This window comes from Lynx canadensis, chromosome F1 (genome assembly GCF_007474595.2).
Source record: "Lynx canadensis isolate LIC74 chromosome F1, mLynCan4.pri.v2, whole genome shotgun sequence".
Lineage (NCBI taxonomy): Eukaryota > Metazoa > Chordata > Mammalia > Carnivora > Felidae > Lynx > Lynx canadensis.
In genome coordinates this window covers 53,283,293-53,298,552 of record NC_044319.2, presented here as the reverse complement: position 1 = coordinate 53,298,552, position 15,260 = coordinate 53,283,293, and the positions used below count along the sequence as shown (strand labels likewise).

Here is a 15,260-nt window from a genome sequence, read left to right as displayed (position 1 = left end):
TTTTACCACACCTAAATTATAATGAAATAGCTTAAATTGTCACGTGACAAACTGAGACCCTACAGAAATTTTTTACAATTTATCACTTATTCACCTGATGATATTAATTCCACTTGCAGAAAAGAATCACACAAATGGTATCCCTTTAAAGCCATAAAGATTACTAAATGAATAATAGCACAGACATGTGGAAGAAAAATTCGAATATTGTAGGAGGGAAGATTAGGCATCCAGCCTCTAGCTAAATTTGTTTTAAGCCATTTTATGAAGTAAAACACAATTAAAAGTATTTCACTCAGGGAGAGAGCTAATGAAGCCAAGGTCGCTGGTTCAATTCCCATGTGAGCCATTAGCTTTTGTTTCATTCTTTTGTCACAGACTTGCTACCCTCTTAACCCCAACTCACCATCCTTCAAATTCATACTGGTGGTTACAGAGGAAATTTGGTGAGACTGTTTGGATACCTAAGCAAAAATCTATCCCCACTGCCAGAAAAATAACTCAAAGGTCAAGCCCCAGTCATATGACATCATCCAAGTATTGACAGATCAGATTATCCTTAAGATTATTATTGCTATTATTATCACCATCATTATCATGTTGGCAGCATAGCATCATGGCTAAAAGAGCAGGCTCTAGAATCAGACTGTCTGGGCTTGAATCTGCACTGTCTCACCAGCTTGACAAATTGGGCAAGTGATTTAACTCTTTGAGCTTTATTTTCCTCATTTTCAAAATAGTTGTCATAATAGCACCTTATGCGGTAATTGTGAGGTAGTGAGTTAATGCATGTGGAAAATACCTGAAACAAATCGACTACTAAGTAAAGGTTATTATTATCTTTCCAATTGTCTTGGTCCAGTCAACTATTTGGCACTTGCTGAAAGCATTTGCATTAGTTTCCCGGGGTTGCCAGAAACAGACTGGGTGGCATAAAACAACAGAAATTTATTCTCTCACATTTCTGGAAGCTAAGAATCTAAACTCAAGGTGTTGTCAGAGCTATGCTCCCTCCAGTCTCTGAGGAAAAATTGTTCCTCACTTTTTCCAACTTCTGGTCGTCCCAGTTGTTCCTTCGCTTGTGACCGTATAACTTTAATTTCTGCCCCCATCTTCACATGGCCTTCTTCTCTCTGTGTGTCCCCCTATGTGTCTCCTTATCAAAAGTTTCCTCTGTTTTCTCTTATAAAGACATCAGTCCATTGAATTTAGGGCTTCCCAAATCTAGTAAGACCTCAACTTGATTACATCTGCAAAAATCCTATTTCCACCTAAGTTCAGTTCACAGGTACCAGGGGTTAGGACTTAAACATATTTTGAGGGGGGACACAATTCAACACATTACAGCTTACACAGCAGAAAAATAGGAAAGAAAAACATGAGGAGAAAGGGTAAAACAGACAAATGTAGAAATCTGATGCTAGTACTTATTTGGGGAAAACAGATAAACAGCTTCCAAGAAATCCCGAAGCCCTTTCCTGTCACTACAGCAGAGCAACACGTTCCATGTGGCTGAGGCAGAGCCTCATGTCTTTGGGCTGTGAGTGAGATGAGACAAACAGACCTCTACAAAGGTGGGAGCAAAATGCTGGGAGAATCCCGGCAGAGTTATTTTGCAGAATCCTGCAAATGGCGTCTACTCTTTGTCATGCCTGATAAGGTGTGACTCACGGAGACAGATTCCACAGGCCCCACATTGGATACAAGGCATCCTGGATGATGTGGGAAACCCAAATAAGGTGACGATGATCTGAAGCCAGCACTCGTCCTGAGTACTGGATGGCTCCGGGAATAGTTATGTGTCATGCAACACGTTTAAGCAAGTTTCCCGATCCAAGCTATTGTCCAGACAGGGTCTATAAATAACATATGACTGTGTCTAGAAATAACATCTTCCTATCTGGGCAGTTGTGAACCAAACAAAGAGAGCATGGTAGTCTTCTGCCTGTAAGAACCAAAAAGGATAAAGAATTGATGGCTTTACTCAATCATGGATTTCGTATATGACTCGGGAAATATTCATCATATGACATTTCCATACCCAGTACCCACTTTGCTCCTTCTGCAAAGCAATATTCAGCTTCCACTGTACTGAGTCAAGGAAATATGTTCACACGATTGCAAAATACAGCTCGCTATAGCAAACCTCTCCGCGGGAGAATGTTGTACACTTTGGTCACAGTTACGATTTAATTTAGGGGTTTATCTATCTTCCAATGAGATTATGGGGAGAAAGTATAGGTACAGGAAGAAAACGGTGATGAGGGATTCTGATATTTGAAAATGGATGAGTTTCCCCAAAAGAAGAGCATAAAACTCTCTGGATCAAATTCAGATAGAAAGCTGGCAGGTTGCCAGATTTGTAATTGCATCTTGAATTGAGCTGTAATCCTTACCACTTCTGAAAACAATAAGAATGAGAAAATGATAAGCCGCATTTGTTTTAAACAGTGGGTATTTGCTTTAGCATTCCTAATAAAATATTTTTCCTGACACTCTGGTGAAGGCTCCAGAGTTACAAAAACAGTGATATGTCTTTGTGTAGGGAGGAAAAGGAAGATAATTCTATTTTTTAGGGGAAACAGAAAATTGTGCATTTTGAAGGAAATCCTGTATTCTGTGAGGAAAAAGAAAACTGTGTGTTTTGTTTGCTGTAAAAGAGAAACTTATAATGACCTTTTAAAAAACAACCTTTTAGGTTTACAACGTACGAGTATAAGGTGTTTGTACACAACGGCGTGGGTTTTACACCAAGCCAACCAGCTACCGTGACGACATTAGCTGGTCTTCCAGAGAGGGGAGCCAATCTCACTGCAAATGTTCTTAACCACACAGCCATAGACGTGACATGGGCTAAACCAAGTAAGTAAGCTTCTCATGCCTTTCTTTCCCCTCAATGTATTAGTACCAAAAATGAATTTAAAGTAGACATGTTAAAAACACACACACACACACACACAGCAAAAAGCCGAGATTTCTGCGCTGTTCTTCAGAGGCAGACTCTCTCTCCCTGCTTCTACATCCTTCCTGGGGCTTCTCTACCTCTTCCATTCCTTTTGGTTGGAAGTGTATTTTCTGTCAGACCAGCCAGTTGTATTGAAATGGCCACATATTAATTTAATACAGTGCAATATTGTGCACTTTCCTAAAAAAAGCTCTGCCCTCCATCTTGTAACTCCTCACTTATTAGCAAGAACCACTGAGTAGCATTGCTGTAATGTGAGGGATTTTTCTGAGTGAATCATCTCCAACCCTGGTTGTAGGCACAATTCCAGCTTGGCACAGGAAAATGGAGCCTGGACGTCATCACTGGACTTGCTTCAATAATGCAGGGGATTCACCCTGGCCCCATTCAGAACATACCTTTATGGGCAGTTAAAACAGCTCACAGATGGATCTAATCTGCTCGGCCACTTTTTAGAAACCACAATAACTGAAGTTCCATTTCTAGTTGGCCAATAGAGTAGCATTTAATAGTGAACCTGTTAATTTGTAGTGATCCATTATCATAATCCGAAAATAACAACACGTGGGGTGCCTGGGTGGCTCAGTTAAGAGTTCGACTTCTGCTGGGTCATGATCTCGCGGTCCATGAGTTCCAGCTTGCTTCAGATTCTGTGCCTCCCTCTCTCCGTGGCCCTCCCCCTCTCACACTCTCTCTGTCTCTCTCTCTCTTTCTCAAAAATAAATAAACATTAAAAAATATTAAAAAACAGAAAACAACCCTGTTTATCATGGAAATATGTATTGTAACCATTCTTCTAAGTATCAGTAGTACCAAATATTGAGAAATACCTGATTTAGAAATCCCCAGTTAAAATGTTTCTCTTATGAAAGGAAACTGTACCTGCCAGGGTAATCATCTACTATTACATAGAAAGATACAAGTCTACTCCTGGTTGGTGAGTAGCAACCACATGATTTTGACTCAACTTTTGAGTTTTGTTACAGCCTAAGACATGCTTCCTGTACCACTGAGAACATCTGAGTGAATTTGCTTTCATGTTGCATCAGTTGCGAATTAAAACCAGTATTAGGCGACATTAATTGTAAATTAAAATCTGTACTGGTTGTGTTGATCTCCATTGCCGCTAAGTAACCCTAGGGTTTTTATAAGGTTGCAGGTTTCTAATAATCAGTGTCACCTCTTTTGGGATCTCTTAAACCATTTGAATGGAAGAACGGAAGTTAATCGATGCTTATGATTACCCTCTGAGACACCTCTGGGAAAAATATGAAGTTTTTATCTGGAGATGGATTGTTACGTATAATATATTTTCACTCATCTCCCTCTTCCTCTACTTTACCCACACCACCTGATTCATCTTAAGAGCCTGCTCATAAAGGTGGATGTCCTGCCCCTCATCTGACATTTGAATACTGCTGTTAAGATCCAGCTGCTGAATTTTCGCCAATATAGGTCCTTTACGTTATAATTGGAAGCCCGAAGTAAGCATGCTTATAAAAACTGACAAACCTAATGGATCTGTAGCAGCTCACTGAAGTTTCATTACCTTGGTAATCCGAACCTCTGACCTTCGGGATGTAGGTAATGCAATCTGCCGTTATTTCCATTCATACCTTAGAAATATTCCAGATAACTATTTGTGAGCACAAAGGTTAACTCTCAGAAGAGGGTCAGCTCTCCGAAAGCTTGTTGCGTTATCATTTTCTTCCTCTGTGCAACCTGCTCGCCTAAGTAAATTAACTGGTCACTCCTCGGTGATAGGGCCACCTAGTTTTTGTAATTTAAATGCAAGTTGTTTTCTTGATTCGCAGGATACATTTGGCACATTGTTTAATATGCTACAAGGCAGGAAACTATGGGTTGAAAGTCAGCTGGATAAATTTATAAATATTTACTTATTAAAAATTGTCTTTCACAAAAAACATAAAATGTGTTTTAAAAAACCATATTCTTTCTAAACTATCACCTCCATATGTACACACCATTTTGGTACCTGTATATTTCTGCTAAATTTTTACTAACCACGGATGAACAGGAATGTTATTGAACATTCTAGAAGCACCCATTTTAAACTTTTGCATCTCGGGGTGCCTGGGTGGCTCAGTTGGTTAAGCGTCCAATTTCGGCGCAGGTCATGATCTCATAGTTCCTGAGTTCGAGCCCCGCATCGAGCTCTGTGCTGAGCTCAGAGCCTGGAGCCTGCTTCGGATTCTGTCTCCTGTTTTCTCTCCCCCTCCCCCTCCTCTGGGAGCTCACCCTCCGTCTCTGTGTCTCTCTCAAAAATAAACAAACATTGAAAACAATTTTTTAAACTTTTGCATCGCTATGTGATATCGTGTGAGGTACACGCACCCCCACATTTCTTCAATTCAGTTTTAGGGTACATGTTGCAAACTGACAGCACATAGGCCACATTTACTCCCCCCTCCCCCCTACACTGTTTTGTCTGTAGTATTTTTAAAAAAATAACAATCAGAAGGTCTCACATAATGATGATGATTTGAGGATTGGTTTGAAAAATCAATTGATTGTGTGAAACTATTCCTGCGTTGCTGGGGGAATAATACCAATTGTCACTGACTAATGGCTTCTGCTTCAGACAGGTCACATGCTTTCTGTCTTCCTGGTCCCCATAGGGATAGGAGGTTCTTATCCCTGTTAGATATAATAAAAGAAAATATTTCAGCCTAAATGAAATACCATGAAGATAAATTATATTAGTGAAAAAAATCATATTTTTATAAAAAGAGATACAAAAACACCTTCAGTTAAATTATACATGCCATTCTCAGAAAGGCCCTATGAGATAGAAACTGGAACTTTGTAATTCACTCAACATTATAGCTAGTAAGCAGTCTTCCCAAACTCAGACTAATCAATTTTCAGCTATTTCTCATGCATTTTGCCTCAATGGTTGTGAACATTTGCTGAGTGATTTATTAAGATCCTCCACACTTTGACTCTAAAATAAACAGACAAATAAGAAAATGCCCATGAGGGGATGCAGTGGAAAGGCAGCACGTCTCCTGAGGTCACCTCACTAACAAGGTCACCCATGGCCAGAATAGACCAAGAAGGCACTGGAGGTAGTGAGAGAGGAAGGGACTGAAAAAGAGGAATGAAAAATCATCCAAATGCTGTTCATCTTACCATCCATCAAAAGCTCACCCCAACCTTCGGGTGTTCACATCTTGTACCACATCTCCCTCCCTTTCCATCTCTCTCCTTCCTCATTTTCACCTGCCCTCTCCTCTTTCTCCTTTTCTCTTCTACCTTTCTATGTCTTTCCTTTCCTTCCTTTTTCTTCCACAGACATTTATTTAGGACTTCTTTCTGTCCTGGGCACTGGTAGTACAGTGATGGCTGACATTACTCCTGCATTACAATATCTCAGTAAACTCTCTGGAAAATTCACAAAGTATGAAGGTGTCACCATTAAGACAGTAAGTTTAAATCCACAAGAAAGGCATCTTCATCATCTTGATCTCTTAGTCAGAAGCCACCAAATTTTGAAGAATTTAGATTGTCCTAAATTTAGAAGAATTTCTGACTTTGTCTGAATTTATCTTGTTCGAATGGCAATACATATCAATAATTTCCAATGTCAGCTCTTTTTTTGTTGGTTTATTTATTTATTTTGAGAGAAAGAGAGAGCATGAGGAGGGGAGGGGTAGAGAGGGAGGGAGGGAATCCCAAAAGGCTCCATCCTGTCAGTGCAAAGCCCCATGAGGGGCCCCATCTCATGAACCTTGAGATCATGACCGGAGCCTAAACCAAAGATGAACGCTTAACCTACTGGGCCACTTAGGTGCCCCTGATGTCAACTCCTTTAAAAAGCATCCACCGTTGTTGGTGCACCTTGTTCCTTACTCTTCCTCCTTCACTACAGTTATCAAAGCAAATAGGCTGTGTTTGCCTTTTCTGTGGGCTGCCCTCTTGTTCACTTGTGTGCCTGTTGTAACCTGACCTTCTTCCCTTATACTTTACTGACATGGAAGTCCTCACCTCATGATCCCATCCAAAGTTCTCTTCTCTATGCCATCCCATTGTGTTTCTCTGCCTGTCAATCTAGAGACTACACTTAACCAGCCTTGGAGTTGGTTGTGGCCATGTGCCTGTGTTTATGCCAATAAAATGTGAAAAGAAATTTGTGTGTCATTCTGTATCATAGTCACAAAACATCGGGCAGATGCCTACCTGTTCTTTCTTCATGATTTCCCTGAACTGGAATGTAGACATGGCAGTGTTCGCAGTTTCAACTCAGCAGGCATGGACATAAGACATCCAAAGCCCCATAAGAGAAAGAACTTGGATGTTGAAATGGAACACAATCTGATTCACTCACCTTGGGGCTATTATGTGAGTTATAAATTAACATCTGTTTTATTTAAATCACTTTATTGGTGAGCTTCTTGGTTACCTCAGCTTTGATAACTATCTCAGTCTGTGTTTGCTCATATCAATTCACTTAAGGAGCAGAAATTATCTATCCTGTTTTCATTGCCAAATGTAAAATGATGAATAATTAACACATCTCATATACAATTTCCTTTAAATACAATTTGCTCTGGCAGGCTATTGATAGGAGCTAGGACATAATGAGAGATGAAAGTAGCTCATGAGGTTTCCAAAATGCAGTTATTTGTTTCTGATTGATGCTTCACCTAGATAGAAAGCACGAGATACCTTTTTGAGAAAAAGGAGGAACCTGGCTGGGATCACTGGCCAAGAGGATCTTCCCAACTCTTTATGTGAGCAGTTTTACCCTCAAGCAGAGTCCAAGTAAAGAATTTTCTCAAGAAGTAGTTTGATTAAAAAACAATTGTTTTTTATTAAGTAAACTTTACTGCCAACATACAGCTTGAACTCATAACCCAGAGATCAAGAGTCACACGCTCTACCAACTGAGCCAGCCAGGTGCCCCACAAGAAGTAGTTTTGATAATCTCACATTTTGTAAGAAGTATTTAGTTGATGGCACAGAACTCTGAACCATAGAACGTGGGAAATTGGACACTAATTTGAGAATCTATGAGCAAGACACTTCTATTATAATATAACCTTAATGGAATCCCACCAAATTTTTAAATTTGGACAAAATTACCTCCCAATACACCTGCTAATGAGAAATGTGGCTGAAGAATTCAATCCTAGACAAATTTGGACACCTATAGAATGGAGTGGTTTACTGTAATTGCCCTAGATCAGATCACAGACATTTTTGAAAAAGCCAGATAGTAAATACTTTAGGCTTTGCAGGCTACATGCAGTCTGTGTTGCAACTGCTCAACTTTGCCATTGTAGTGCTAAAGCATCAATAGACAACATTTAAACAAGCACGGCTGTGTGCCAGTAACAGTTTATTATGGACACTGAAATAACATTTTCATATAATTTTCACATGTCACAAAATACTATTCTTCTTTTGATTTTCCCCCCAACCGTTTAAAAATGTAAAAACCATTTTTAGTTTGCAGGTTATGTATAAACAGATTTGGCCTATAGGCCAGATTTTGCCCATAGACTATCATTGGCTGACCCTAGTTTAGATACTAAAAATCTAGAGGATAATAATTGATATTAACAATAATCTTTAAAAAGAATCAAACAGCATTAAAGAGAATAATCTAAGTGCTTTTGCAAGAGGACTTTCAACTAGCCCACCTAACAGCTGCTTTAAAATTATTTAGGAATCTACTACAGAAGAGAGGGGATTGTTGTATATTTGAGAATCTGCTACAGCTAAGACCAATTTTTTTAAGCTTATTTATTTATTTTTAGAGAGGCAGAGAGAGCATGAACAGGGGCAGAGAGAGAGAAGGAGAGAGAGAATCCCAGGCAGGCTCGGTGCTGTCAGCACAGAGCCCAGTGCAGGGCTCTATCTCTTGAACTGTGAGATGGTGACCTGAGCCAAAACCAAGAGTCAGACACTTGATTGACTGAGCCACCCAGGTGCCCCTAAGACCACATTTCTGATCAACCCATACAGATTACCACCCAAAATGGCATTTAATAACAAAAATTGTGTCCAGAGGTTATGACCTTCTTCAGTTCACTGAGATTGACCTGATTGATATGCTACAGTTAGAGCAACACCTTTACTCAGATAAATTTATGTGTTCTATAAAATATGGGTTGCACAAAATAGGATTAGAATATCTGAACAAATATAACCTCATGGGAAATCCTCGTTTTTTCTTGTTGCTTCAAACACAAGCTGGCGTGTATACCTCCAAATCATGTAACTCTAACTCAGATATTCACACTTTAATTTCTAAGTCTACCTAGTTGCCACAAAATCACTTAAAATTCAAGAAGTCTCAAGTGAATCAAGTATCAAGTCCTGCATCCCATAATTGTTACTGTGTTTTCTATTTTATGGAATGGGATTCACACAGAAACCAAAACCATAAATCTGAAAATTCTGAAGCTCTTCCTCATCCCTTCTAACCCCTCTGGAGCCACTTAAGGACCTTGACTCCTTCCATCTAGTAGGTCCACCATTCCTTGGGCCTTCCCAAGTCCTCTTGGTGGAAAAACTAAACACAGAGATGGTCCGTTTCTCCAACAGTGGCACAAACTGGTCACATGACCTCACCCAGATGCAAGGAGCCCAGAAAATATATTCTGGCTATTTGACAAGAAGACAAAAACATGGGTGTTAGTGAATGCTAAATTTTATCCCCTATAATCAGTTCTAAAGTTAAATTGCTATGTGTCCCATTAATGCTATTGATAGTTACTGCTATCTTTCTCTATTTTTCCATGATGTTCTATTTTATGTATGAAACAGGATTTAGTGTACTGTTACTTTCATTGCCCTTCTCACTTTCCATTTTTAATGTCTGATTTATAAATTATTATATAATTATTTTTTCATAATTATTTTCTTTAAATAGTTTCAATTTTCTTTATCAATTCCAAATTTTCTCAATCTTGAATTCTGGATTTTGAATTACCTTTTTTGTCGTCTGGATAATATTGTTGGGGAAATTTTATCATTAACGGTAAATAAATTCATTATTCTTAGTTTTTTTTTTATTTATTTTTTTTTTTTGCCCTACATAAGGAAGTCTCTCTGTTGTATTTGCACATAATGACTTGGATGTGTGTGAAATTCTTGAATCAAAATATTTTTCCTCAAAACTTGATGAAATTGCTATACTGTCTTCAAACATTTGATGTTCCAGATGAGAAGCTAAACCTTATCTGATTTTTTCTCCTTTGTAGATGATCTTTTATTTTATTTTATTTATTTATTTATTTTAAACTTTATTTACTTGAGAGAGAGAGAGAGAGAGAGAGAGAGAGAGGAGAGAGTGCACAAGCCAGGAAGGGGCAGAGAGGGAAGGAGAGAGAGAATCCTAAGTAGGATCCACAGGGTCAGTGCAGAACCCAACACAGGGCTTGATCTCATGACCTGTGAGATCATGAACTGAGCTGCAATCAACAGTCAGACAGATGCTGAACTGACTGAGCCACCCATGCCCCCCTGTAGATAATCTCTCAATTTTTAGTTTACCTTTGAAATGTTATAGCATTCCATTAAATGTCTGTGTTTGGATATATTTCCATTATTTTGATCAAAACTGCATTAATCTATTCAATTTATGGACATAAGCCTTTTTGGGGGGTATGGTTTCATGAGGTATTTTATGTCCATGATTATTTATTCCATGTATTTTTCAAGTTGATTAGGTATTTTTGTTCTCTGCCCTCAATATCTGTAATTCTGACTTTCACGGATTTCTTCTCAGTTGTTTTCCTCTTTATTCTTTCCAACTGTGCATTTTTAACTCCTCTCTTTTCTACTTGCCATGCAGATTCAGCCATTGCTTTTTATGTTTCCTCGCTTTCTTACTTAAGCAAGATGACTTAACATCTCTGTCTTCATGTCTGGCTTTTCATGATTACGTACACGTTTCCTAGAGGCTTCTTTTTCAGAAAGGCATCTCCCTTTTGTTATTTTTAAGAACCCAGAGCAAATGTTTTGTAAAACTTTCATTCTCAGAGAAGTAATACACACACAAATCTGCTTTTGAAAGTTCTAGACAGTGTTTTCCTATCTTATACCGTGAAGAAGCCTTGTAACTTAATATTTTTCTTTTAAAAAAGGGAACTGTATTCAGGCTTAGCTTTTACCAATACACAAGGAGGATGAGATTTACTTGGCTTCTCATTCCAGCTATTTCTGTTCTAATAGCATTCCTCTCTCAGAGGTAGACTCAAGGTCAGCAGCCTTTAATTTTGTGCTGGCCTATTGAACTGAGGATGTATCTTCTATTTCCTAGACAGCCCAGTGACTTGGGAAGAACCCACTGAAGTTTAAAAACACGTTTGAACAATGAAAACACATACTCTTATGTGTGTACGCCTGCAAGAACTTCTCATCAGATGAGTAGGATATGAAAATATAATATGTTCCTATAATTTTTCTGTGTTTTGGACTCTGTACTCTACTGTCTAAATGAATGAGGAAAAAGAAATGTTGAAGTAGATGTTGGTGAGAGGCAAGACAGTGCAGAAATCTGGCGCTTTTTGCCCAGAGATGCTGCCTGTTTCAGGTTATAGAGGTCTCTATATCATGGAGTAAGACATAACCAATGGAACTGAATCACCGTCTTTTTCTATAGTTGGGGGGAACAATAGATTTTTTTCTATTTCAGATGGGTTGACATATGGTACATGGGTAAGAATGGGCATTTAATGGAATTTTATCCACATATTAACATACAATCTTTGCTCATCTTTGAACTTTGCTCATCTTGAACTTTCAGTGCTAGTTGCAATATTTTTGATGTATATACATAGGTACATTGATTGGAACTTGATGGAAAAGACATCAGGCGCATTTACTAACCCAGGTAATACCCATTAATATTTGCAAGTTTGAAAGCACTGCATTAAATTGTATCTTTAGGGCTTGGATTTCTAACCAGAGTCCTCATTTAACAAACTAAAATTTTACAACATGTACATCAAATCCAGTGAATTTTCCATTATATCTCAACTGCTATAAATTTTTTTTTAATTTTTTTTCAATGTTTATTTATTTTTGGGACAGAGAGAGACAGAGCATGAACGGGGGAGGGGCAGAGAGAGAGGGAGACACAGAATCGGAAACAGGCTCCAGGCTCTGAGCCATCAGCCCAGAGCCCGACGCGGGGCTCGAACTCACGCACCGCGAGATCGTGACCTGGCTGAAGTCAGACGCTTAACCGACTGCGCCACCCAGGCGCCCCTCAACTGCTATAAATTAATGAGTAATGCAACTGTAAGCCAGTAGAAAATAATTATAATGAAAGAAGGAACTTTTGCACTCATAGCACCAATGGCTTTGCTATACTTGACTAATATCATCTGGGAAAATATTGATGGTTATGAATAACCAGTTCCTGCCAATACATAATAATGACCTCATTATTGAAGGTGCTTACATTTTGTGACATCAGAAAAAAACAAATCTTATCCTCAGAGTTTTCCAGATTCATTGCTAAAGATCTCTTACTATAAACTCTTTCACATATGCTAACATACCAAACCTTTTCAACTATTGCTTGAGCTAAAATCAAAGCAGTAATGTGCTCAGCATTCAGTCTTTATGCAAAACCCTCAAGATCTTAATGAAAAGCGGTCCTTAAAAGAAAGCCATATGTTCTCTAAAGCCATCTTGTGCTACATGGCCATGTATTATGATCTCACATATCAGAGACACTGTACTTAAATAACCATAAAGAGTAATGCCACATTTTCCTTTCAGTCCTTAGACTAGTGCTACTGAACTGTTTTGACACATACTTTTACATACAATTTCAGGCTCATAAACCAACATTCTACCTCCAATTCTAACATGAACCAAGATAATAGTTTCTGCATAAGGTCTTTGAAAATAATACTGATGTAAGGAGAGCAGTATACTACTTATACTATTTCCTAAGAAATAATACTAATGTAAGTAGAACATTGTACTACTTATACTATTTCCTACCTAAGAAAATATGGCTTTTTTAATGTTTATTTATTTCTTTTGAGAGAGAGTGTGAGTGGGGGAGGGGCAGGTAGAGAGGGAGAGATAGAATTTCAAGCAGGCTTTGTCAGCACAGAGCCCAACCTGGAGCTCCATCCAGTGAACTGCAAGATCATGACCTGACCCAAAATCAAGAGTTGCATGCTCAACCAACTGAGCCACCCAGGTACCCCCAAAATATGGCTGTTTTATGTCTTCTTTTAAAGCATCATTGTAAAAAGGTAATGAGAAACAGAGCTTAGGCCAAAGAAGTTGAAATCGGGTGAAAGAGGGAAAAGAAAACAGTAGCCTGGTTTTTGAAAGGATGACGGTTGAGGAATTGATGAGTTATATTTGTCAGACAGTAAGTGATTGATTTTGGCATCTTTTCAGCATTTGTCTACATCATAGAAACACAATGAAGTAGGAGAAAAGAATGAGAACCTTGATAAAATTCAAATATCATCCTGGGATCCTACTGAGCAAATCCTTAAGGAGAGCGTGCTGTATCACTCTGCTACATCAAGAGTGTATATAATAGGATATCAGTCCAATGTTCTTTTAGGTATCATTTAGCAGATTTTGTTAGCAATTTTTAAAAATGCCTCAAGTTCTAGGATATGTGTGATGATATGCCTTTAACTGTATTAGCATAGACTTCTCGCAAGGATGATATTACTTAGAAACAGAAGTTGTTCCACGTATTGAATATTTTATTTTACTCTTAGTTTCCTTTTGTAAGTGTTACATTGCAGTTTTGAAAATTAGTTGAATAACTATAAGTGACATAATTAAAATATTTAAAGGAAATTTGGGGCGCCTGGGTGGCGCAGTCGGTTAAGCGTCCGACTTCAGCCAGGTCACGATCTCGCGGTCCGGGAGTTCGAGCCCCGCGTCGGGCTCTGGGCTGATGGCTCGGAGCCCGGAGCCTGTTTCCAATTCTGTGTCTCCCTCTCTCTCTGCCCCTCCCCCGTTCATGCTCTGTCTCTCTCTGTCCCAAAAATAAATAAACGTTGAAAAAAAATATATTTAAAGGAAATTTAAAACTTTATTTTCCTATAAGGATAAGTATCTATGCAATTAATTACGGGATGAGGGGAAAAAATTAACTTCGTTAAAAAAAAAAGAAACCAGCACCACCAAAAAGAAGTTTCCATGAGCTTTCCATTGTCCCCTTCTAGAAATAGCGAAAGATAAAATTTATTTTCTATCTTTTCCCCTGAGAACCTTTCAGATCAGCCACATTTACAGTATCCTGCATTTATTGTCAACAGCTTTTCAAGACCTACAAGGTGATGTTGAATATTATACACTTTTTTGGAGTTCTGCTACCTCAAATGAATCTCTAAAAATCCTCCCAGATGTAAACTCTCATGTCATCGGCCACTTAAATCCAAACACAGAGTATCGGATTTTTATCTCTGTCTTCAATGGAGTCCACAGCATCAGTGGTGATGTATTGTGTGCAACCACTTTCGATGGGGGTGAGTCCAGACTTCAAGGGACCCTTGGCTTCAGAGATGCAAATGAAATTGATTGATTCTTGCTGAGGTTGAGATCAGTCATCCCTCCATTATAAAATTTCCGGTGTTGGAGGGAAGGGGGTTGGGGCTAAAACGCTTAAGTGCTCGCTGTCGTCAAGTGGCAGATCAATACGCGGTCCCTTAGAGACAGTAGCACAAGGCTCTAATAATGGGATATTAGCCCAGTTTGTTCCTGTTCTTTTCAGTGTATGCTTAGTTTGGAGCTGAGTTCACATCAATAAATGGTGACATTTAGAAACATTTTGTTCTAAAGATTTGCTCTTAGAAGCAGTATGCTTTTCAAAACGACAGCCAAACACAGTGAGGGCTCTCCCTGAGTCACCAGAAATGGTAGGTGGAGGTTCAGCCACTGAGAAAAATTGCCTCTGACTCATTTCTAAGCCAGTTAGCAAGGGGGAGGAAGCAAGGGAAGCAACTTGTGAATCTGAAATGTGTTTGGAATGGTCTTTCTAATCTTTTTGGCTTTATAAAGTCTCATTATAAACATTATAATATCATTACCTCCCAAGCAAGTGTTCCAGGTCATTAGCAGAGCACTTTAAGTGTGGAACCCATTTCCCTTTGTGGTGCCAAAGGTCGACACCTTTTGTTTATAAAATAGAATGGATCACAAGGACAATTTTTCAACTAGTTAAGATGGGTTCTTATGATAAAAATAGGTCTTTGCATAGTTATTTCTGACATGCTTGAATAATTGTGTAATTTAACGCCAAGCAAGATTTTTTTCCTAATGTTAGATTTCA

General features: G+C 38.7%; 1 protein-coding gene across 1 annotated transcript in view; it reads left to right on the top strand.

The window, feature by feature from the left end:
* USH2A (usherin) overlaps nt 1-15,260 on the top strand; it is a 739,358-nt gene that overhangs the window by 508,305 nt on the left and 215,793 nt on the right. The window contains exons 43-44 of the mRNA XM_030302386.1: nt 2,699-2,862; nt 14,248-14,457. Of these exons, the coding sequence (XP_030158246.1) occupies nt 2,699-2,862; nt 14,248-14,457 (374 nt within the window). The remainder of the gene's footprint in view (nt 1-2,698; nt 2,863-14,247; nt 14,458-15,260) is intronic.